General features: G+C 42.8%; 1 protein-coding gene across 1 annotated transcript in view; it reads right to left on the reverse strand.

The window, feature by feature from the left end:
* Nucleotides 1-248: 248 nt before the first annotated feature.
* Nucleotides 249-26,587, reverse strand: part of celsr3 (cadherin, EGF LAG seven-pass G-type receptor 3) — a 289,689-nt gene continuing 263,350 nt past the window's right edge. The window contains exons 30-34 of the mRNA XM_078543033.1: nt 24,979-25,115; nt 23,785-23,891; nt 18,199-18,372; nt 3,413-3,622; nt 249-1,282 (exon numbers count right to left, since the gene is read on the reverse strand). Coding sequence (XP_078399159.1) covers nt 249-1,282; nt 3,413-3,622; nt 18,199-18,372; nt 23,785-23,891; nt 24,979-25,115 — 1,662 coding nt within the window. The remainder of the gene's footprint in view (nt 1,283-3,412; nt 3,623-18,198; nt 18,373-23,784; nt 23,892-24,978; nt 25,116-26,587) is intronic.

Below are 26,587 nucleotides of genomic sequence, written 5' to 3' on the forward strand. Positions count from 1 at the left end.
TTAGGGAGAAATAATTAATCAACACCAGGCTTGGATTTTAAAAGTCTGGAGAAAGAAATGCTGAGAGGTTTGATCGTTTTGAGGTGCCCAATAAGACAAGTTGGTACTGCCCCAATTACAGGCTATTAGTATTTTCGTACTGTTGGTCACAACTAGAGACACTTGAACCTGCGATTCATATTACATACGTCATTGCCACACTGGTATCAGTCCATTAGCCATCACAATTTGTACTCTTATGTCTGTACTTACTCTGAATCTGGCGAGATCTCCGAGATGCTATGTGATGTTGCAGAGTGTGGGGTTGAAGGGCATGGGGCAGACGTCATTGAGGATGTCTGTGCCCCAGAAGGGGTAAAAGTAGTCTGTGGGGCGGAAGGAGTGGTGGTGGAGGGAGCAGAAGAAAGGGCAGAAGAATTAAAAGAAGCAAGGATGGAGGACAGAATATCCAACTGCTCTGTAGAAGGCTGTCGGCTAGGCAAGGGCCCTAATTGCTCTCTGGAAGGCTGCCTTCTGGGAAGAGTATTTAGTTGTTCTCTGGAGGGATGCCTGCTGGGCACTGTGTCTAAACGCTCTCTGGATAAGTGCCTGCGAGACATTAAGTCGAGTTGCTCTCGTGAAGACTGCCGACTTGATGTTAGACCTAGTTGCTCCCTAGATGGTTGTCTTCTAGACAGTGTATCTAGATGTTCCCTGGAGGGTTGTCTATTTGACAGTGCCTCCAAATGTTCCCTGGATGCATGCCGACTGGGAACAGTGTCCACCTGCTCTCTAGACATCTGTCTATTGGGCACTGTGTTTAGCCATTCCCTGGACATTTGTCTCACAGGTAATGCATCTAGATGTTCTCTGGAACCATGCCTCCTTGGTATTGTGTCTAGCTGTTCTCTGGACCCATGTCGACTGGGTAATCTGTCCTGATGTTCTCTGGAAGCATGCCTACTTGGGATTGTGTCTAGCTGTTCCCTGGACCCATGTCGGCTGGGAACAGTTTCAAGTCGTTCTCGAGATGCATGCCTGCTGGAGAGTGCATCCAGCTGTTCCTTGGACATTTGTCTCCTAACTAGCATGTCCAACTGTTCGCGGGATGAATATCGGCTGGCCGGTTGAGACAGACTTCCAGCGCCTGAGTACATACGGCCATAGGAGGCTGCCGGAACGACCCTGGGACCTAGCGTTGAAGTATTGTACCAAGGTAACTCGATCTGCATTCTGTTGATGGAAGTTGAGCTTTCATTCTTCAATGTTGCAGATGGGTACTGCATTCTGTTTTTCAGAATACCTGGACAAAACAAGTAAACATAGCGCACATTATTTCATGATTTTATGCTCATAAAGGTGATAACACAGGCAAATTAAATTAATCCCATTTTGCAACTGCCCCAATTGCAAGTCAGACAACTGTAGGGGCACAATTATTGAATTCGGTGTTCCCGTGTTAGGTGGACATGAAATTTGCCCGGGATACCCACTGATTGCTAGCTGCTAACCTCTAATCTAAAAAGCATGGCTGGACTTTGCGGTTGTAATGATGGCAAAACTGTCAGTGTTTACCATCATCACTCAGTGAAACTGACAGCAACTTCTGGTGTCTGCACATGCAATTCCCAGGTCCTCCACAGGGTGCGCTGTTGAAGTCCTTGCAGATGGAAAACAATTAGAAATTACTGAATTGATGCGAACTTCCTCACTTTATGCTATTATTCGCAATGTAAAAACCCTTTAAAAAGTTGAATGAGATGTAACGGGGGCTTTCATTGATGAACAACCTCTCTGGTCCTGAAAAACTAATTTTATATTTATGTGGCATCAAGTTTCACCATGCCATGATAAAAATTCCACAGATTTTTAAAATAATAAAAAAAAGTTAACACTTATGATATTTTAGGTTCTACCTTAATCCCAAGTATGCCTCAAACTTTATTTCACTTTCTGTAAAGTTATAAAAAATGAATGAAAACCTGCATGTTGCTTCCTGATTTGACATCTGAGAGAATTGGCTACTGTAAATACTTGATGACGTCTCAGTTGCTGGACATCAAAGATCCCCTACAGCTGGCGCCAGAATGAAATTAATGCCAGAAAGGCGTAATCCACGCCACAGAGCTCACTAGATCTTTTTATTGGACAGCTTTCTTTGCAGTCAGCAGTGAGCACTGTCACTTCGTTGCTGGTCACAAAATCTGGACCATATTGTGAGTGATCACATCTTGTTCTCACAAAGTCAGATAGTTTGCCAGTATTCACTGTCTGGAATCACACTTGCAATTCTTCAGTAAGCAGAGGTCTGATGGCCAGAAAGGTACATCAGAATTTTCAATGCTAAAGAAAAATTAGGCCCAAAAAAGAGAGACTTCACTCCTTACACAGCAATCTCTCGCTCAAAGGGAATGCATATCGAAGAAATGAGCATGGAGGTTAGCACTCTTAATTTCAAGTCACTGATTTTAATGCTCATGTAGTACTTATTTTGGCAAGCTATTGATAATATATTTTAAATAAAAATTAACTGGGTTCATTCTGACACTCCATATCAGGGCATTGTTATGCAATATGACAATTCCATATCAGAAAGTGCTATTCAGTATGATGAAATATAGCAACCATAACATTCAGATCAGTTAAATTAACACCATTTGCCATTACAGAAAAGCTTTAAGCTTTCACCTTTAAATTTACTCTGAACACTTTGCCAAAGAAAAGCTTTGTCACAAGACTAACACAGTTCCAGGAATTTGGATGACATAATCCAAACTGAGTGCATCACAACCTCATACATGCAGGAGTCCAATAAATCTGTAAAATTCATATCTGTTTAAGTTTTGGGATTCAATGCGAGCCTGACTACAGGTATATGTCAGGCAAACAGAAATCTGAAGGAAATGCAATAATCTTTTCCAATTCCTACACTTGCATTTATAGCAGAGATTGATACAAAACCAGAACACACTGGAGCCCTGGTGTTATCTTTGATGTATGCCAATGTTTATTGTGCATGTCCTGTCCAATATTTATTCAGCAATCAACATCAGTAAAACATGTATTATTTGGTTATCACATTGTTGTTTGTGGAATCTTACTGTGCACAAATTAGCTGTCACATTTCTTTATAATACAACAGTGACTATACTCCAAAGTGCTTCTGTGATGTGCTTTGGGATGTACTGAGGACACAAAAGGCACTATATAATGGCAAGCTTTTTCCTATTTCTGACGTATCCCATTGCTCAGTACTTTGCATCTTGATTTTTCCCATCATTTCTCATTACATATCCCAGAGCTCTCAGCTGGCTATCCTGTGGATCTTCTTTACTGGTCCCCTTAAGTGGATCCCATATTTACAATATCATTTCACTAATTCTTCACTAATGCTGAGGACTCTTTTCACACGCTTTTCTTTGTGACTCTTTACCTTTCCTCTGTCGCTCTTGTTTGAATAGATGGGTTGATGTATTCTCATCACCGCTCGTAATGGACATGTCAGGTTGGTTGTTGTTAGTGGCATCCTTATTGAAATCAAGGCCCAGTTTTCTTTCTGAGCCCCACTTCTGCAGTGAGCAGGCATGAACTTCACACTCACCCAGTGCTGGCCAATAGGATATTAAATCATTGCCATCACAATCTGTAAAATATAACGAAGCATTTTACATGCTCTGCCTGCATCAAACAAAGCAAAGTGCAAGTTCTGTGAAAATTTTACCACAGCAAAGAGTTGGGAATTAGCACAAAAAGGCTGATATTCGGAGTTCCCGCTCTGCATGCAGAGCCTCTGTTGAGTCGAGAGGAGGTTGTAAATTTCAGCTAGCAGGCTTGTTTGCTCAATGTATACCACACTGTGTGTGGAAAATAAATTTCAGACTTTGGGAAAGGCTGCGCTGTGGGTGAGTTTAATCCTTAAGAATTATGAGAATAGATTCCTCACTGGCCTTTGGCCTTTCCCAGCCCTCTTGAGGTGTCCATATAAAATGGGCTCATAACAATCCCTTTGACCTATTTGGCAGAAGCTGATGCTGATAGCAAGATTTCTTTTTCCATTTAGCATTGATATTCATTTGAGTTTTGTTCCCTACATTATTGTTTGTTGCCGAGTGCAACATTTCTGCATTTTTAGATACTTGTTTTGGTAATGCTTTTCTACAGTTTTCTTATTCAGCACTGAATTAGCAGTAGGCACAATAGTGAGGATGGAAATTCCTTTGGGGGCTACTGATGACATAGCACCATTTGAATGAGAAAGATGAATTCATCAGGGCAATAAATGTAAGGATACACCCACATTTACAGACCAAGATATCTTGCAGATTGCTTGTCCCAAAGGAACGCTCTTCAAATGGCAATCTGGGTATTTACACCTCTGGATCCTTTCAGCCCTCCTCTGGTAACTATGTCAAATCCGTGATTCACCTTTCCACAGAAAAAAAAACGAGTGAGTGGTTGTGTTTGCTGAAGGCAACACAGTTCACTTTCCTTTCGGAAGATCCATCTACTCAACTGAACATAGAATGTTGCTGGATGCCAACATCCTTACATATATAGGGTGTAGTAAGCAGCACCCAAGAATTGTTCAGATTATTGAACTATGCTGCCATCTCTGACAGGTAATAAGCAATGCTGTCTTGTGGAAAGTCTATCCTGGAGTCTCAAATAAGGCTTGCCTTGCACCCATCCCGTCATGGAGCAGCAATATATGTACTTTGCCATCAAGCAGGGGGCTGTCTCTGAACCACTGACACTTGCCCAGATTCTGTTTTACTGCCTCCACATTTGGGTTTCTGTTCATTTCTGTCTGATATTTCTTCTCCTGTGCACAACCTGCAGCTGTTCAAGAGTTCACAAATAGTTCAGATTCATCCAGAGGCACAATAAAGACTGAAACAATTTTTGCCACCTTGTGTGTGCATGTCTCTTCATGTTTGAGCTACTGGTCAAATTTGTGTATAAGATATGGTCCCTTGGGTTAGCTGGTTCAATGCCAAAGCTGTGTTGACATGTTACGCTAAGTAATACAAAATTGTGCTGTCACCCCAATGTGCTGTAGGTTAACTCTATTTTCCACAGGTTTTACCAGACTTGCAAAATAAGGGGTAAAAAGTGTCCTTACAACTCTGGCTCTTTAATTGATCATTCAGTGCTAATCTCAAATGTGACAGGGATTTCCAAACAGCACTGATGATACTTTGTACCATTTATATTTACAGCAAATATTTTTCTTCCTTCATAATATTTTGTTTGTGGTAGTTAGCTGTAGTATTCTAAGAGGAAGAGAACGTACATGTAGTAGTGTGTTAACCAGTAACATGGAAATGCTGCAGGTTTGACACAGACATCACTGTCACCCCTAAAACAAACCTTTAATTAAGTTGTCGAAATATAATTCAACATAATCTTTCCTATTCTTCAATTCAACGAGACATATGGAGAGGTTCCTTAACCTTCTTCATACACATACTTCTTTGATAAATACATGTAATTAATCCTCCTCCTCCTCCAGTTACTACAGACTGCAGAAAAGTTCACTTGAGAAGCCTATTAAGAATTCACAAAACTGTTAACGAGTTATCAAATGGAATATTGTCAACTGGAATGACTGTTACCAGGCCATCATGTTGAATAATTACTTCTACTGGGGCATTTTACAGTACAAGAATTTTGCTGTCCACATATTTTGAAAGGTAAAGGGGAACAGACAAGAGTTTGATGAGTACTAAACACCAAAGCAAACACAAGATGCCATTCAATAGGTGAACTAGTGGCACAGCACATTAGTTTACCATCATCATCCCTGGGTATATCCTGTTTCACAAGCAAGATGGACCCCCCCGCTCCCCAACCTAGAGGTGGTGGCACAGTGGGGAGGGAGTCGACCTGGGAGCCCTCAACATTGGCTCCAAATACTAGGGCAATTATGGACAAGGAAACTTCCTGATTACCCGCTTACTACCCTCCCTCAGTTTATGGATCAGTACACCATGTTGAACACCACTTGGAAGAAACATAATGCTGACAAGGACACAGAAAGTACACTGGGTGGAGAATTTCAATGTCCGTGGCATAGTGGCACCACTACGGTCCAAGTCCTGAAGAACATAGCTTCCAAGCTAGGGCCTCCAGCAAATGATGAAAGAACCAACAGGAGGGAAAAAACTATTTGACCTCATCTTCACCAATTTACCTGTTTTGTTGCAGATGCATCTGTTCATGAGTGTGACCACTGCAGAGTCCTTGTGGAGATGAAATCCTGTCTTCAGACTGAGGATGCCCTCTATTGTGTCATGTAGCACTACAACAGTGCTAAATGGAATAGATTAAGAACAGAACTGCTCAAAATTGGCATCCATGAGATGGTGTGGGCCATCAGCTACAGCAGAATTATATTCCAACCCAAAATGTAACCTCATGGTCTGCATAGCCCACACTCTTCAATTCCCTTCAAGCAAGGAATTAATCCTGGTGCAATGAGGAGCATATAGTACCAAAAGGCATATCTAAAAATGAGGCACCGATCTGGAGAAGTCACAATATAGGACATGTATGGTAAACAGCAGAACAGGGTGCTATAGGCAGAGCTAAACGATCCCACAACCAATTGATCAGATTAAAGGACTCCAGTCCTGGTCCATCCAGTCATGAATGATGATGGGCAAGTAAGTAACTAACTGGAGGAGGAAGAGGTGGAGGAGGAGGAGGAGGAGAGTCCACAGACATCTGTATCCTCAAGAATGGCAGAGTCCAGTATGTGAGTGCAAAAGACAAGGCTAACACATGTGCAAACACAATTAGCCAGAAGTGCCAAATGAATTATTCATCTCTGCCTCCACCATGTCATAAGTCTGTCTTCAGCCAAATCAATTCACTCCACACAATATCAAGAAATAGCTGAGTGCATTGGATACAGCAAAGACTATATGGGCATCACAAATTGAAGACTCATGCTCCAGAACCAGCTGCACCTCAAAACTAAGCTGTTCCAGTACAGTTACAAGACTGGCAACTGCTCGACAAAGTGGAAAACTGCACAGGTAGACAAAGCCAATTTGGCCAGCTACTGCCTCATCAGTCTGCTCTTAATCATCAGCAAAGTGATAGAAGTTGTCATCATTAGTGCTATCAAGCAGCATTTATTTGCAATAGCTTGCTCACCAATACATAGTTCAGTTCCTGCCAAGACCACTTGTTTCCAGGCCTCTGTATAGCCTTGATCCAAATATGGACAAAAGAGCTCACTTCCATTGGCAAGGTAAGAGTGTTTGTCCTTTACAAGGCAGTATTTGACCGAGTACGACCCTAACAAAACTGAAGTCAATGGGAATCGCAGGAAAACTCTGCACTGCCTGGAGTCATACCTAGCTCAACTGAAGATGGTTGTGGTGCTGGAGGCCAATAATTTTAGCCCCAAGATGTCATTTCAGGAGTTCCTCAAGAGAGTGTCCTAGGACCAACCATCTTCATCAATAACGTTCTTTTAAAAAAGATCAGAATTTGTAAGCATACTGCAGATTGCACACTGCTCGGCTCCATTCGCAAGTCCCCAGATACTCAAGCTATCTGTGTTTGCACGCAGCAAGACCTGGGCAACATTGAGACTTGGGCAAGTAACATTCAGGTCACATAGTGCATGGCAATGACCAGCTCTAGCTAGATAGAGTCTAACCACCTACTGTGGTCCCCATCACAAATGCCAGTCTTCAGCGAATCCAATTCACTCCACATGATATCAAGAAATGGCTGAAGGCACTGGATACTGCAAAGGCTATGGGCCCTGACAACATTCTAGCAATAGTACTGAAGACTTGTGCTCCAGAACCAGCTGCACACCCAGCCAAGCTGTTCCAGTACAGCTACAACACTGGCATCTACCCTACAATGTGGAAAATTGTCCAGGTATGTCCTGTACACAAAAAGCAGGACAAATCTAACCCAGACAATGACTGCTCCATCAGTCTACTCTTGATCAACAGCAAAGTGATGGAAGGGGTCGTCGACAGTGTTATCATGCGACACTTACTCACAAAAAACCTGTTCAGTGATGTTCAGTTTGGGTTCCGCCAGGGCCACTCAGCTCCTGACCTCATTACAATGTTGGTCCAAAAATGGACAAAAGAGTTGAACTCCAGAGGTGAGGTGAGGCGAGAGTGACTGCCCTTGATATCAAGGCAGCATTTGACCGAATGTGACCTAGCAAAGCCGGAGTCAATGGGAATCAGGGGGAAAACTCTCAATCGGTTGGAGCCATACCTAGCACAAAGGAAGATAGTTGTGGTTGTTAGAGGTCAATCATCTCAGTTCCAGAACATCACTGCAGGAGTTCCTCAAGGTACCGTCCTAGGCCCAACCATCTTCAGCTGCTTCACTAATGACCTTCCTTCCATCATAAGGTCGGAAGTGAGGATGTTTCCTGATGATTGCACAATGTTCAGTATCATTCAAGACTCCTCAGATGCTGAAATAAGTCCATGTCCATATTCAGCAAGACCTGGACAATATTCAGGCTTGGGCTGATAAGTGGCAAGTTACATTTGTGCCACACAAGTGCCAGGCAATGACCATCTTCAACAAGAGAGAATCCAACCATCTCCCCTTGACGTTCAATGACATTAACCTCACTGAATCCCCCACTATCAACATCCTGGAGGTTACCATGACCAGAAACAGAACTGGACCAGCATATAAATACTGTGGCTACAACAGCAGGCAGAGACTGGGAATTCTGTGGCAAGTAACTCACCTGCTTACTCCCCAATGCCTGCCCCTGCCCACCAGATACAAGGCAAAAGTCAGGAGTGTGATGGAATACTCTCCACTTGCCTGGATGAGTGCAGCATCAATTCAAAAAGCTCAACACCATCCAGGACAAAGCAGTCTGCTTGATTGGCACCCCATCCACTACCTTAACAATTCACCACTTCCACCACTGTCGCACATTGGCAGCAGTGTGTACAATCTACAAGATGCACTGTAGTAACTCAGCAAAGCTCCTTCAACAGCACCTTCCAAACCCACGACCTCTACCGCCAAGAAGGCCAAGGGCAGCACATGGGAACACCACTACCTGCAAGTTTCCCTCCAACCTACATACTATCCTGATTTCTAACTATATAGCCACCGTTCCTTCACAGTCACTGGGTCAAAATCATGGAACTCCCTTCCTAACAGCACTGTGGGTGTACCTACACCACATGGACTGAGATGGTTCAAGAAGGTGGTTTCATCACCACCTTTTCAAGGGCAGTTAGTGGTGTGCAACAAATGCGGCCCAGCCAGTGATGCCCACATCACATGAAAGTGTATTAAAAAAATAGTGTAAATGGCAAAAAGTTTCTTAAGTGTGTTCAGGGGAATTTCTAGGTCAGTGTTTTGGACCCAATGAGGAAGGGAGCATTGCTGGAGCTGGTTCTGAGGAATGTGGCGGGTCAAGTGAAGCAAGCGTCAGGGAAACATCTGGAGGACAATGATCACAGTACCATAAAGTTTAGGTTCGCTATGGAAAAGGACAAGAGCAATCCAGAAAAAAGTAATTAATTGGGGGATGACTAGTTTCAGTGGGGTAAGAACAAATTTGTTTTATTATTTATTCACAGGATGTAGGCTTCAATGGCTGGTCCAGCATTTATTGCCCATCCCTAGTTGCTCTTGAGAAGGTGGTGGTGAGCTTCCTTCTTGAGCCACTGCAGTCCCTGTGGTGCAGGTACACCCACAGTGCTGTTAGGGAGGGAGTTGCAGGATTTTGACCCAGCGACAGTGAAGGAATGGCGATATATTTCCAAGTCAAGATGGTGAGTGACTTGCGGGGGGAACTCCCAGGTGGTGGTGTTCCCATCCATCTGCTGCCCTTATCCTTCTAGATGGTAGTGGTCTAGATAGTAGTAGGGTTTGAAAGGTACTGTCTAAGGGGCCTTGGTGAATTCCTACAGTGCATCTTCTAGATGGTACACACCACTGCTATTGTGTGTCGGTGGTGGAGGGAGTGAATGTTTGTGGATGTGGTGCCAATCAAGCAGGTTACTTTGTCCTTGACGGTGTCAAGCTTCTTGAGTGTTGTGGGGGCTGCACTCATCCAGGCAAGTGAGGACTATTCCATTACACTCCTGATTTGTGCTTTGTAGATGGCGGACAGGCTTTGGGGAGTCAGGAGGTGAGTTACTCGTTGCATAATTCCTAGCCTCTGACCAGCTCTTGCTGCCACAGTATTTATATGGCTAGTCCAGTTCAGTTCCTGGTCAATGATAACCCCGAGGGTGTTGACAGTGGGGGATTCAGTGACGGTAATGCCATTGAACATCAAGGAGCAATTGGTTGGATTCTCTCTTGTTGGACATGGTTATTGCCTGACATTTGCGTGGCATGAATGTTACTTGCCACTTGTCAGCCCAATCCTGGATATTGTCCAGGTCTTGCTGCATTTGGACATGGACTGCTTCAGTATCTGAGGAGTCGCGAATGCTGCTGAACATTGTGCAATCGTCAGTGAACATCCCCACTTCTGACCTTATGACAGAAGGAAGGTAATTGATGAAGCAGCTGAAGATGGTTGGGCTGAAGACACTAGCCTGAGGAACTCCTGCGGTGATGTCCTGGAGCTGAGATGACTGACCTCCAACAACCACAACCATCTTTCTTTGTACTAAGTATGATTCCAACCAGTGGTGAGTTTTCCCCCTAATTCCCATTGACTCCAGTTTTGCTAGGGCTCCTTGATGCCACACTCAGTCAAATGCTGCCTTGATGTCAAGGGCAGTCACTCTCACCACACCTCAGGAGTTCAGCTCTTTTTTCCATGTTTGAACCAAGGCTGTACTGAGGTCAGGAGCTAAGTGGCCCTGGCAGAACCCAAACTGAGCATCAGTGAGCAGGTTATGGCTAAGCAATTATTTGGCCCAGGTAAATTAGAATTAAAGGTTGGCGGCTGAACCATAACGGGACAATGACCACATTTAAAAAGGAGATGGCTCGGATATAGTTGAGGTACATTCTGAAGAAGGGGAATGGTAAGACAAACAAGCCAGGGCTCCTTGGATGTCAAAAGGGACGAGAAAGCAAGATGAAGCAGAAAAAGAATGCCTATGACAGATATCAGATTGACAATACAAGTTAAAATCAGGCTGAATATGGAAAATGAAAAAAGAAATAAGAGAAACAAAGAGGCAGTATGAAAAGGGATTGGCAGCTAACATAAAAAGGAATCCAGAAGTTTTCAATAAACATATAAATAGTAGCAGGTAGTAAATGAACTGGTGAGGCCAATTAGGATTCAAAAAGGGATTTTTGCACGGAGACAGAGGGCAAGGCTGAGGTACTAAATGAATACTTTGTATCTCTCTTTACCAAGGGGGAAGATGCCTTTGAAATCATAGTGAAAGAGGAGCTAGTTGAGACATTGGATGGGCTCAAAATTGATAAGGAGGAGGTATTAGAAAGGCCGGTTACACTTATCCAGGACTGGATGAGAGGCATCCCAGGATTCTGAGGGAAAAGGTAGAAATTGTGGAGATGCTGGCATAATCTTCCAATTCTCCTTAGATATAGAGGTGGTGCCGGAGAATTGCAAATGTTACCCCCTGTTCAAAAAAGGATGTAAAGATAATGCCCTTCAGTTTAACATTGGTGGTGGGAAAGCTTTAAAAATAATAATCTGGAACAAAATGGCCAATCACTTGGACAAACGCGGATTAATTAGGGAAAGCTAGCATGGATTTGATAAAGGCAAATTGTGTTTAAGGCAAGTTGTGTTCAAATTGATTGAGTGTAATAGGATCTGCTTTTAATGAGATGTGGTTCAGAATAACTCCAACATCAGCTGTGGCTCAGTTCATAGCACCCTCGCCTTTGAATCAGAGGGTTGTGGGTTCATGTCCCACTCCTGGAAAAACCAAGAACTGTGATTGTTCTCGAAAGAGTTGCAATCTGTGACTGTTGATAACTCGAAAGAGTATCATAGGCTTGATTCCCATTCTGGCTGAGGTAGACATTAGGACCTGCTTCCTCGCCCTGCCCGAGAGTGGAATCACAAACCACTGCTGACAAAAACTGTGAAGAAAACAGCTCCGGATAAAGCATCAGCAGTCAACGAGTCAAGGAACTGCCTTTAGGAACAGCACACATAGATGAATGAATGAATGAATGAACAGAGAGGGTTGATGAGGGTAATGCTGATGATGTGGTGAACATGGACTTGCAAAAAAATTCTTTACAAAGTGCCTTGCACTCTTGTCAACAAAGTTAAAGCCCATGGAATAAAAGGGACAGTGGTGGCATTAATACAAAACTGGCAGTGACAAGAAACAAAGAGTAGCGGTGAACGGTTGTTTCTTAGACTGGAGGAAGGTATATAGCAGAATTCCTTGGGAGCCAGTACTCAGATCACAGCTTTTCTTGGTTGATAGTAATGACCCAAACTAGAGTGTGCAGGGCACAGTTTCAAAATATGCAGATGACACAAAACTTGGAAGTATTGTAAACTGCGTTATGATCCTTGACCACCAGGGCCCCAAGTTTTTGTTACGATACAGTTAGGGATCAATAACATTTTGTTTAAAGTGGACAAAGTTTGAGATTCAAGACACTTGCTAAGAGAATAAAGGTTCCATGGGCTTTGAACAAACAAAAATAAACTTTATCATGCAAGGTCAGAAAGATAAAACTATTTATAATCTCTATCTTTTACTCTAACATTCAGGGTTAATATGAGGTGCATGTGAATTAACAGGCAAACTGTAGTCGAACACCATAGTGCACAGTAAGTGGCAGATGTGACCAAGGCAGATTACATGGATTTCTCAACAACCCACCCAGACATCAGTAAACATTGAGAGTCAACCAATCTCGTTTAAACTCTGTCTCCCTCATGAGGGACTCCAAACTTTTCACTTTCGAAGATGAAGCCTCCAAATTCCCTCAAAGCCACTCTAACTCAGACTGCCTCAACAACTGGCCAACTCCCAGGGTTTCAATCTTGTCTCTCGTGACTCTGTTCCCCTGGATTTCCAAGTCTGCACTCCAGCCTCTACTTACTTGCACAATTTCAGCTTTCTAATAGCCGGCTAGCTTCACTGGGCTGGCACTGCCGCTGGATTTCATGAAGCTCCAATCTCCTCAACTACACAAAGCTATAAATGGCTCCCTGATCTTCTTCTGAGCCCTAGCCCTCAATCATGAAGCCAGTGATCTTCTGCCACCTTCTCAGCTTCCCAAGACTTCTTCAGAGCCCTAACAGGACAGAGCATCGAACGGCTCCTGGGACTTCACCTGAGCCCTAACCACACAGTGCCAGAAAACAGCATAGCACTTCCTGTCGGGTAGGCTGCTGTGCGGGCCTTAATTGGCCCACCCACTCAAAATGGCGGCGGGCCCCGCTATGGTGGGGGTCGGCTGTCTGCCCACTGTCGAGCCGGTGGGGCCCGGCTGCCATCCGAGGACAAAATTCTGCCCTTTGTCTCCAATTCTCCAGCTAAGTAAGCCCACCTGATCTTTTATGATCTTGCTTTTCTAGCTGTTAACCCCTTAGGTCAACATGGCCCCAGCCTTTTAAATGCAATAGTCTTCAAGCTGCTTTAGTTGCATTTATCCCATTTTCTACAGTTTGACTTTAATCTTCCCAAAACTAAAAATTACCTCTAAAATATCACTATGAACCATGAACTAATAAGCATTTATAACAACTGTAAGGAGGATAGTGATAGACTTCAAGAAAGCATAGACAGGCTGCTGGTGTAGACAGAAAAGTGGCAGATGAAATTTAATGTAGAGAAGTGTAAGATTATATATTTTGGCAGGAAGAATGAGGAGAGGTGATATAAAATAAAGTATACAATGCTAAAGGGGGTGCAGGAGCAGAGGGACCTGGGGGATATCTGCACACATCATTGAAGGCAGCAACGCAAGTTAAGAAAGTGGTTATTAAGACAAGCAGGATATTGGGCTTTATAAACGGGGTCACAAATTACATAAACAAGGAAGGTTTTCTGAACATTCATAAAATACTCGTTCAACCTTAACTTGAGATTGTGGGCAATTCTGGTCACAACATTTAGGCATTAGAGAGGGCACAGAAAAAATTTATGAAACTGGTTCCAGGGATAAGGGAATTTAGTTCTGTGGATCTATTGAAGAAACTGGGGCAGTTTGCCTTAAAGAAGACTAAGTTGAGAGGAGATTTGATGGAGGTGTTCAAAATCATGAGGGTTCTAAGCAGAGTAGATAGTGAGAAATCGTCCCCATTGAATATAAGAAATAGGAGGAGTAGACCTCCTATCTGACCCGTCAAGCATACTCCTCCATTCAATACAATAATGGCTGATCATGGACTTCAACTCCACTTTCCCACCTGTTCTCCATATCCTTTGATTCCCTGGTAGACAGGTTTTTGGTCTATCTGTCTAGCCTTAAATATGTTCAATGATGGGGTGCAGAATTCTAAAGATTCACAATGCTTTGAGTGAAGAAATTTCTCATCTCAGTCCTAAATGATTGCCCCCTTAAACTGAGACTGTGCCATGTTCTAGATTCCCCAGCCAGGGGAAATGACCTCTCAGTCAGATATTTTCACCTTTGATTTTCCTTTGTCTCTTTTCATTGCTACTTTTAACATAATTATTTCATGATCGCTATTCCCCAGATGTTCTCCTACTGAAAATCACGCCACCTGTTCTACTTCATTGCCGAGAACTAGATCCGGAACTTGCACAAATACATCATTTATATTAACTATGAATAATTTCAGACTGTGATATTAGGAGGTATGCATAATATAACTATATTAAAATTCTCTTTGTATAAAAGTTCCTTTTCTATATCTCTTTGTCCAGGATTTGAATCCAGCACAGACAATAGAATGAATGCATGCTTTCCCTGTTGGCTGCAAGGTAATGAAGTGAAATACGTTTGAGTGGTACCAATCTACCAACCAGTGGGTTAGTCCACACTGCCAAATTGGCTGTAACTTGGCAGCCTATATTTTTCCTGTTGCTTTTGATTCATCCAACTCCACCGAGTGCTCTGAATCCAGCTGCGGCACAGGTTCCAGTGGCCTTCGGTAGTTGGTCCAAGTAGTTATTCTTCATGCATAAGTCGAGTTCATCTCAGTAGGTATTAGACCATGGAGCCCAATCCTGCTCTCGGCTAATGTCCACATACGAATTTGATCCAAACATGTTAAACGTTTGTGCAATAATACTTGCAGGGTATAATTTCTTTTCTCAAGAGGCCCCATACAGTTTACCATAATTTATTTACAAGAGCTGTTTTACATTCTGGTAATAGGAGCATTTATGAGGGTGTCGAGACACTCAAAACACTGCGTACACTAGCGAGTGAATAATGAGGTGCTAAATGCATCTGCTCAGATGAACAATTAACAGATTAGCATTTACAAAGGGGGGATGTGAGTGATTAATCAGCTGCTCATGTGTATTTAGAAAATTATATTCTTTATTATACACCCAATGTATTCAGCTATTACTGAAACCAAAGAAAGGACAATAGTACAAAAACAAAAATAGCTGGAAAAACTCAGCAGGTCTGACAGCATCTGCGGAGAGGAACACAGTTAATGTTTCAAGTCCGTATGACTCTTCTTCGTCCCACCCCCTCTACCAGCTTATATTTCATCACATTTCTATATTTCTTTAGTTCTGATGAAGAGTCATACGGACTCGAAACGTTGACTGTGTTCCTCTCCACAGATGCTGTCAGACCTGCTGAGTTTTTTCGGCATTTTTTGTTTTTGTTTCAGATTTCCAGCATCCGCAGCATTTTGCCTTTATCTTAGAAAATTAGAGCGGCTCCGTTAAGGGGGTGGGGTGAGGTGTGCTTCTCCTTCTGCAGTTTTCCTCTTGTATTGCACCCAGGCAACACAATAGCCACAGGTCACAGGAATGGCAGTATCTGTACAATTACTGATGTTTCACAACTGCTACTGCTTACTATGCTTTATGGTTTAGAACTGCAGTCTAGCAGGTGCTTTATGCAGAATTTAATGATGTCCCAGGCTTGCAACTTTAATTGGGACTACTGCTCATGATATAACTGAGATAAAACATTATGGTATCAATTGGGGAGGCGAAGATGGCAGGATCTGATACTATATATATTTAGCACTGTATTAATCAAGTTTTCAATAACTTTACTTGGACTAGATATTTTTTTGCCCAAGTTCCTTTCTACTATCAATGCAGGACCATTCATATCCTCTACAAATCTCATTGTGACACATCTATTCCTGAAACCAAACATCCTGTGACTTCTCTGTGCAATTAGGACTAAACTATAGATGTAGAACTTGGCAACAAGCAACAGCTTGAGATTGTACTAAAACAGTTCTGCTTCCAGGAGACCTGGATTTACACAGGCTGCCCAGATGGAACTGCAAGTCTTGTTTTAGAATTGTGTACCAGCCTGGATACAGGTGATGTAGAGTTTGATCCCAACAGTTAAACGCTTAAATATTTAGAAAGTCAAGTAGAGAAAGACCCTGTGCTCTACATTGAGGTTCGGTCAGTTTGTAAGTGCCCAAAATCCAAAGGGAGTAATGCAGATTTGATCTTGCATTGGTTTGATATCATGTCTAGTGTGAATCCAAAGTGGTGTGAAACCACGCACTCAGGGGAGTCTCAATCAAGTTTCAAACAGAATAAGATAAAAGCAAAAGACTGTGGATGCTGGAAATCTGAAATAAAAATAAAGTGCTGGAAAAACTCAGCGGGCAGGGTTTTACATCCCGCGACGGGCACGTGCCCGACCCAATCGGGTGTAAAATACCGCGTGATAATGTCGGGCGAGTGTCCCGACGTCTCATCGCGCACTTGTGCGATATTTCAGTCGGCAGTGCACCCACTGACAATTAAGAGGCCTTTTAAGGCCCTTAATCAAATAAATGAAAGCTATTTTTTGCTGCCCGTCCAATCTTACAGTTGGTGAGCGGGCGAATTGGCAAGGTGGCGTTTGGATTTTTATGAGTGGGGTGAAGTTTCCGGTAGTAGTTAAAAAAAAATTTGTACACATCATTTTTAATATGTTCCTGTTCATGTGACTGTGTCACATGTGGAGACATGTTTCTCTCATTTTTTAAAAACTTTATTTTTGTCTCCACAATTCTTCAGCTCCCTTTGGCAGCTCTGTGCCTTCAGGGAGCTTTCAGTGCACGCTCCCCCATGCATGTGCAGACTTTAGCGCTTGTGCTCCTCCCACCCCCACAGCGCTGAGCTCCTCAGCGTGCCTTTCACGCTGGCTGCCCGTTAATTGGCCAGCCAGAGTAAAATCGCGGGCAGCGGGCCATTTCCCGGCTGCTCCCGCCCGACCACCGGAAAGCCCTGTCCAGCAGGTCTGACAGCATTTGTGGAGAGAGAAGCAGAGTTAAAGTTTCGAGTCTGTATAATCCTTCTTCAGAGCTAAAGAGTAGAAATGTGATGAAACTTATACTGTTTAAGGGAGGTGAAGCTGGATAGAAGGCCAACGATAGATGGGGGCTAAGGAGAGATTGACAATAACAAGAGAGACAATTAATAACGCATTCTCCTTTCTTATCTTTATGCCACAACAGCACCTTCTTTAGCCCTTACCACTACCATTAACACTCCCTTTGTCTTTTTGTCCATGACATCGTTGTCAATCTCTCCTTAGCCCACCCCCAATGCTGGCCTTCTATCCAGCTTCACCTGCTCCACCTCACCTTAAATAGTATAAGTTTCATCACATTTCTACTTCTCATTAGCTCTGAAGAAGGAATACACAGACTCGAAACGTTAACCCTGTTTGTCTCTCCACAGTTGCTGTCAGACCTGCTGAGTTTTTCCAGCATTTTCTGTTTTTGGTTTAATCAGAATCAGCTTGGGCCCTGGCTTTCCTAGTTCAGTTTCAGCGCAAAGACCAAAGTCACTTTCATGGACATAGACGTGCAGAGTTAAATGCTCTAGTGTGAAAGTTGCATTGATTCAAACATAGGTCTCAAAGTTAAAAAGGTTGTTTCTTTACCCAATTTTACAGAGAAACAAGATCTAGATTTCATCTGTCAGAGTTGTATTTGATCGCAAGCCTCAGAGGTTAAATGACAGTGTTGTGATAAAATGCCCATGACAGAAAGGAGAACATCATCTCCTCTATCAAAAGGGAGTGTTTCTCTTCTAATCCATCTTTCCAGCTAAAATTCACGGTATTTGTGTTAAATCCAACAAAACATTGTGCTTTCCTTTGCCATTTTCTACTCACCTTTAGGGGTTGTGTGCAGGGGGTCAGTAAGCAGCCGTTCACTGTTTGCTGCCCCTTTAAATCGGCGTGGAAACCGCCCTCGATATCGTTCATTCTCCTCGCTCTCTGACGATGCTAAAGAAAGGCTACGCTCCTCATCCAGTGACAGATCACTATCAGTGTCGGAATCCTGGTCTGTGCACAGGAATGACAAAAATCATTCAAAATTAAAGACTAGACAGGAGAATTTGTTTTAGCTCACCAGCAAGGCAAGTGGTATGCTGTTGAGGACTATAGAATAAATTTCAGTTTCCTTATCCCCATGACCTAGAAATTATTGCTGGCGATATAAGTGGATGAATTCTTAATAGATGCATCCACGTGTCATTCCTTGTCCGCTATTTTAATGCTAACAGTAATCATTTACTTTAACATCATATTAATAATGTGAATGAGTCATCTGTGAATAGTCTACTCACATTTAAAAAGTGCTGGATATTCACTTGAAGTACCGTAACTTAGAAGGCTTTGGAACAAGAACCAGAAAGTGGGATTAAATAAAATAGCTCCTTTTCAGCTGGTGTGGACACAATGGATCAAATGGCCTCCTTCTGTGCCATAAATTTCTATGGTTCTATAATTCATTCCTAGACTCTTGAAAACAGGGTGTTGAGTTTAACTGCCGCCTAGGCTACTGCTAAAGCAGAACAGGTGCGAAATGATCTACTCAAGTGGGTTTCACTCCCCCTACTTTAATGGTTATGTGCTACTGGACTAGTAATCTGGACTAATAATCCAGAGAACATCAGTTCAAAGCCTATCATGGAAATTTGAGAATTTGAATACAGTTTGAAAAATCTGAAAGTAAAAATTTGGTATCAGTAAAAGTGACATGTAGCTGTCAGTTTGTTGTTAAAAACCCAACTGGTTCACTTATATTCTTTATGGAAGGAAATCTGCTATCTTTACCAATCTGGTCTGTGACTTCAGTCCCACAACACTGTGGTCGGGTCTTAGCTGCACTCTGGCTAACAAGCCACACAGTAGACAACTAGGGATGGGGGCTAAAAGCCGGTTTTGACAGCAATGCTCATATTTGAAGAATGAATTTTTAATAATGTGCTTTGGAGGCAGGTGGCCTTTGAAATCCTGAGTCATATCACCTGCTTGATGTTGATATAATTTTGTTTCCATGCCCTTGCTACCTAACATCAGCTGTACTAAGGTCACGTTTCTTTAAGAAATAATAACAGAAAATGCTGGAAATGCTCAGCAGGTTAGGCAGCATCTTTGCAGAGAAATAGAGTTAATGTTTCAGGTGGATAATGATCCTTCATCAAAACATATGAAACGTTCTGATGAAGGGTCATCATCGACCTGAAACGTTAACTCTTTCTGGCCACAGATGCTGCCTGACCTGCTGGGTATTTCCAGCATTTTCTGTTTTTATTTCAGGATTCCAGCATGTGCAGCATTTTGCTTTTGTATCAGGCTTCTTTAATACTTGTTCTCTATAGGGCAAGACTGAAAAAGCTATAGTAGGTGGTACACATGGCGCTTTCATTCTAGTTGCATACTTTTCCTGTGACAATTCGAGAACAATCTTCACAGAGGGTTGCTAACTGGTCTTAGCAAGAGAATGCTGCATGCAGTTGATAGCAGGTGTGTAGGTGGAGTCAATAAAACTTGTTTAAAAATTCAACATGCAATGCTGTTAATGTTAATTCCTCAACCTGTTTAATATTGATCAACCTGAATGGTTGTTCCTGTTTTTACTGTGAGTAAATGAACAGTTTCATACTTTCTGGTCATAGATTTACAGCTTGTTTTTGGCCAACATTATAAATCTGATGAAAAGTCATCGACCTGAAACAACTCTGTTCCTCTCTCCCCGCCACCATCCCCTCCCCTCACCCTGCCCCCAAGGGCCATCTGTTACTTGTTCATGTTGTTCTTTTCAGAGTGCCTACCCTTGTCCTGCTATTATCACATTCTGCTTTCTTACCTTAATGCCACTATCAGCACCTCCTTTAGCCCTTACCACTACCATTAACACCCTCTTTGTCCTTTTGTTCATGACATCTTTGTCAATCTTTCCTTTGCCCCCACCTATCGCTGGCCTTCTATCCAACTTCACCTGCTCCACTCCCCTTAAACAGCATAAATTTCACACATTTTTACTTCTCTTTCGCTCTGAAGAAGAGTCATACGGACTTGAAACGTTAACTTTGTTTTTCTCTCCACAGATTCTGTTAGACCTGCTGAGTTTTTCCAGCATTTTCTGTTTTTGTTTCTCTCTCAGTACTTCATCGGAGTGTCAGCCTTGATTTTTGTGCTTAAATGCTGGTGTGGACTTTAGTCATGGAACCTTCTGACTCATAAGCAAAAGCATCAGTAACTAAGCCACAGCTGAAACTACCGCTATGTAGGTTCACTTATGAGCATCTCATTTAACTTGAATCTGTACGGCGCTTAGCCTGCCAGGCCACTGCCCTTGCTCAACTGATACTCAGCTGAATATAAAGATTTTTTTAAAAATTGGCAGATGGAGTATAATGTGGGAAAATGTATAAAATAGGGAAGTTTTGCTACAGTTGCACAGGGCGTGGGTGACACTACATCTGGAGTACTGCTTAAAGTATTGGTCTCCTTATTTGAAAAAGTATATAACTGTATTAGAAGCAGATCCAAGAAAGTTCACTTGATTAATTGCTGGGATGAAGGTGTTATCTTATGAGGAGAGGGTATCTGTTGGAGTTTAGAAGAATGAGAGGTGATCTTATTGAAACATGTAAGATCCTGAGGGGACTTAACAGGATGGATGTTGAGAGGGTTTTTTTCATTCATTCATTGGATGTGGGGGTTGCTGCCATCCCTAGCTGCCCTTGAGAAGGAGGTGGTGAGCTGCCTTCTTGAACCGCTGCAATCCATGTGGTGTAGGTACACCCACAGTGCTGTTAGTGAGGGTTATAGGATTTTGACCCAGTGACAGTGAAGGAACGGTGATATATTTCCTAGTCAGGATGGTGAGTGGCTTGGAGGGGAACTTCCAGGTGGTGGTGTTCCCATCTGTCTGCTTGTCCTACTAGATGATTGTGGTCGTGGGTTTAGAAGATGCTAACTAAAGAGTCTTGGTGAGTTCCTGCAGTGCAGATGGTACACACGGCTGCCACTGTGCGTCGGTGGTAGGGGGAGTGCATGTTTACGGTTGCTTTGTCCTGGATGGTGTCAAGCTTCTTGAGTGTTGTTGGAGCTGCACTCATCCAGGCAAGTGAAGAGTATTCCATCACACTCCTGACTTGGGCCTTGTAAATGGTGGACAGGCTTTGGGGAGTCAGGAAGTGATTTACTCATCGCAGGATTTCTAGCCTCTGACCTGCTCTTGTAGCCACAGTATTTATATGGCTAGTCCAGTTCAGTTTCTGGTCAATGGTAACCCCCAGGATGTTGACAGTGGGGGATTCAGCAATTGTAATGCCATTAAATGTCAAGAGGCGATGGCTAAATTCTCTCTTGTTGGAGGTGGTCATTGCCTAGCACTTGTGTAGAGCAAATGTTACTTGTTACTTGTCAGCCCAAGCCTGAATGTTGCCCAGGTCTTGCTGGATTTGGACATGGACAGCTTCAGTATCTGAGGAGTCACGAATGCTGCTGAACATTGTGCAATCATCAGCGAACATCCCCACTTCTGACCTTATGATGGAAGGTCAACGATGAAGCAGCTGAAGATGGTTAGGCCTAGGACACTATCCTTAGGAACTTCTGCAGTGATGTCCTGGGACAGAGATGATTGACCTCCAACAACCACAACCATCTGCCTTTGTGCTAGGTATGCCTCAAGCCAGTGGAGTGTTTTCCCCCTGATTCCCATTGACTCCAATTTTGTTAGGGCTCCTTGATGCCAAGGACAGTTGCTCTCACCTCACCAGTGGAGTTCAGCTCTTTTGCTCATGTTTAAAGATGATGAGAATTTTTTTCTCTCAGAGGGTCTCTTTCCCAGAGAGCAGTGGAAGCAGGGTCATTGAATATTTTTAAGGTTGAGTTAGATAGATTCTTGATTAACAAGGGAGTCAAAGGTTATAGGAGGTAGACAGGAAAGTGGTGCTGAGGCCACAATCAGATCAGCCATGATCTTATCCAATAGCGGAGCAGGCTTGAGGGGCCAAATGGCCTATTCCTGCTCCTAATCTGTATGTTTGTATATACCATTGGATATGGCTCAATTTCTACAACAGACAGGAATATACCTGCACTGAAAACTATACTTCAAAGCTGCCATGTTGGAGCCAGGTATACATTTGTCCTGCAACAGATGTCCACTGTTATGCAATTTTCAAGTATATACTGTATATATACTTTAATTAAAGATGCAGCCGTAGGCACGGAGACCTCTGCCCTTGATGCTGAACCTGCCCCTTTTATGGCCTGGGTGAATTCAGCAAAGACAGCTTTATGGTTACTCAACTGCTCAAAAGTCGAGAATGATCAGCTGGAGCAAAGCACTTTGCCGCTCTAACTGCTACCTTCCCTGGGGAAGTGCTTTTGATCCATATGTTTGGATTGACAGGTCAGCCTTCCTTCAGTCAGACACAAAATAGCAAACCAAACCCAAGAAGCCATGCCAGTGGCCATCGTTTTAACTCATTTCCATCAGCACCCAAATCATTGAAGGTTCTATGAGAAATCCCCTCTCAAGAGGATTCTTAGTGCCTCTTAAAGTCAACACTAGTATTGCTTTGTTTACATGTTTGTTTCCAACTGCATGTAATAACATCAGAGAAAATACTCTGGACTAAATAAGGTACTTGTTCCAGATATTGTCTGCATAGATATCAATGATAATGTGCAGTTTCAAATGCCATGAAATGAAGGGGCTGAATTTCCTCTCCTGTTATCCTTTTTCCAAAAAACTCAGCTGCTCCCCTACCTGCCTACTGTGGTTGGCCAAACAGTCAATAAACCTGTGTACCATTGACGAGTGGGGCAGAAGGACAACAGATGCATGGGAGCACTACCACCTGCAAGTTCCCCTCCAAGCCACACACCATCCTGACTTGGAAATATATTGGCGTTCCTTCACTGTCGCTGGGTCAAAATCCTGGAACTCCCTTTCCAGCGGCACTGTGGGTGTACCTGCACCACATGGACTGCAGCGGTTCATGAAAGTGGCTCACCACCATCTTGTCAAGGGCAATTCAGGATGGGCAACAAATGTTGGCCTAGCCAGCGACACTCGCATCGCATAAAAGAATAAAAGAAACAGTTGGGTAGAGTCAATGGTGAGATAGACTGTGTGGGGCACATGAAAGGAGCGGTTTGATGGACTGAATGAGTTTTCTTTATTTTAAGGTTTTTATTTTGTTAAACATGGCCTGGTGCCCTGCTGATGACTATAATGAGGAAAAGCTGACACTGCTATCTGCCAAAGTGAGCAATTAAGTAAATCATAGAAACCTTCACAGATCAGCAGTAATCTATGTGGCGCAAATATGAAACCTGTTGAAAAAAATGTATTTGAAAATAAACTAACGTAACAAAGGGAGATTAAATTAAATGTTTCCATTGACACACAGCGACATTTTGTAATAATCTCACCTCCTCCTCCACCTGCATCTTGTGGTCGATGAAACATCGCAACGTCTATGTCAGTGGGCCCAGTGTGACCCAATAAGGTTTGATCCAGGGCTGAGCCCTGTCGTGCCAGCAAATTTTCTCTGAGGAAAGCAAAAAGGAAAAGGATTATTGAGAAGAATGCGCAATGAAAATAAGTTTTAGTGTGTCTTTTCAAAACCGAACTTTCACATTTGGAATCTAAATTGAAATTCGGATCGAAAAAGACACAGTGAAAGACAATTTACCATAAGCTTAGCATTTGTACATTTTTTGGAAGCTCTGAATTACGTTGAGCCTCCGCCAAACCTGAGCCGGGAGTGCACAATTTGGTCACTGGTTCAAAAAGGGAAAGTAATTCATTTCCTTGTGCTAGAAGTGAATGCGTGCCCACTGGGTGAGAACAGATTTGGACACAGTTGTGATGCAACTTCTTGTCAAAAAATGACTGCATGGCGAGTACTGCAACACCTGTAAAATTGTACTCTAGCAAGAAGATGTCAACACCTTGAGGAGGAAAGTGTAATGGAGAAAAAAAACACACTTATGATAACAAACCAGGTGGAATGCATTGCAAGATAACACAGAAGGATTTAGATGGCACTCCCCAACTTGACCTCATTCCTGAAAATGAATGTGGAATTATAACTACTTCAGTGCTAATAGCCCCCAAACTCAGAGCTTCTTACTGTAGTCCAAAAACAGTGGCCAGATGCCTCCATCTCTAACCTGCCATGCCTCTAAAACTCTACTGCCTGCTTCTCGCTACAGAGGATTGGAGAGGGACTGACTCCAGGATCTAAAGTTGTTTCTTCTGGGCTCCCTTCTTGCATTGGATAGAGAAAGTGAGCAAGTTGCGTCTCTGATATCTCAATCACATGGCTGTCTTTGCTTGTGTCTCTTACAGGCATTAGCACCCTTGTGCTGGTGCGTTATTAAAATATAAGGAGCAGCAGCTAAAAGTACCCTTACTGCCCAAATTGCAATTTCCACTTGATGGTAACTGGGTCACAGTATCGCCAGTCTGAATATGGGGTCCATTCTTTTTGTTTCGAAATTGTCAGACAAGTGCAATTTACATTTCTGCTGACTTAATTCTTTCCATGATAGAACTCTACTTAAAGGCTTCTGTATTCTCCAGTGTAAAAGCATGATGTAGCTTTTTCTAATGGCTATTTCCTGGTGGCATACCTGAGATACCCAGGCTGGCTGGAGTGAGTCCGTGCAGATCGGGCAGTGCTTACTGATGATATTGTTGATGTTCCAAGTGTTATCCGATGCAGTCCGCTCTCCTCAAACAGTGATGTGTTATTGTATGGGTGGGAGCCCTAGGATCATATGAAGAAATATTGTCTACACATTAGTGCCTCATAGGTAGGAACTTAGTGTCCCTGCAAATGAATGGAATTCACAGGTAAATAGGGGAATTCAAATGAAACACCCAGAATCCTTTGAACATTGTGGCAAACTCAGGTAAAATGCCAATTTAAGTCTGTTATACAATCCACTCTCATTATAAAATTTCAGTTCAACAATCCTGCTCTCTTTTATACACTATACGTACTCTGTTATGGGACAGTCATGTTGGTACATACTTAATTTTTATGAACAAAATGCTTGGCACCCAAGGAAGATGGTGTAACACAAACACAAAGATCAATTTTGAAGTTTTGAAATTGAACTTTTCAGTGGAAGGTGATTCCCATTATGGCCCTTGCATTATTTGTCAACGCAAATGCAACCCACTACATCCATAGAACAGAAATAATGTAACCTGCTTCTTTTTAGTATATTTATCTTCCTTACTTCATGACTTCCAGGTTTATATTTGAGACAAAAAAAATTCCTGATGCGTTGTCGCCATTTATAATGTTTGTCTTGTGCCTTGGTGCTTTCCGAAAGAATTCAGGACAACTCTATCATTTGTAACCATTGGCTGTACATTCCAGCCATATCAATGTTGCAAACAACCTGCAGTTGAATTGAAACCGGTTACTGGGGAAGAGGGTGATACAAACTTATAAAGTCATTTATATTGTTCAATCAAAAAGATACTTGCAGGTATTACCAAGGAGAGAAAATACACCCTGCACATATGTAACATATTCAGGTTATACACACTAGTGCTATAGTTCAAATGATATTCAATCACATTCATTACTCACCTCTTAATACAATAAGGACTTTGCACCTTTGACATAGAAAGCATCTCAAGATACTTCACGGATAGGTTTTTGGAAAATGGAAGCCACGCCATGAAAGGTTGAGAAGGGTGATTGAAGGCTAGGTTGAAAACTCAGGTTTTAAACAGGTTCTAAAGTGGGGTGGGGGAGGCAGGGCGCGACCTGAAAGTGGTGGAGGGGAAATCCAGAAAGCTAGACCCAGTCAGCTGAAGGTTATGGTGGGCTGAAGGGAGAGGTGCTGTACAACAGGTAAACTCAGAGGTCAGGGTTTTGGGCTGGGTTTGGGGAGGCCGAAGGGAAGAAGGTTACGGAAGTAGGGAGGGATGAGGACATAGAGGGAATTAACAACAAGGATAAGAACTCTGAACCCGAGAGATTGGGAATCAATATCAGTCAGTGGATGGAAGGAGGCTAGGCATTTGAGTAACTGAATCCAGAGGTGACTGAGGTGTGTATGACGGTTTTGATAGTGGATGGATTAAAGTACAGTTGGAGGCAGATGATGCTACGGAGCTGGAAGTAGGCAGCCCTTGTGAGGGAGAGAATAAAGAATTGGATTTTCAACTCAGGGTGTAACAGAATGCCATTACCAGTGACAATCTGGTTCAGCCAGGACC

This window comes from Cetorhinus maximus, chromosome 6, assembly GCF_964194155.1.
Source record: "Cetorhinus maximus chromosome 6, sCetMax3.hap1.1, whole genome shotgun sequence".
Lineage (NCBI taxonomy): Eukaryota > Metazoa > Chordata > Chondrichthyes > Lamniformes > Cetorhinidae > Cetorhinus > Cetorhinus maximus.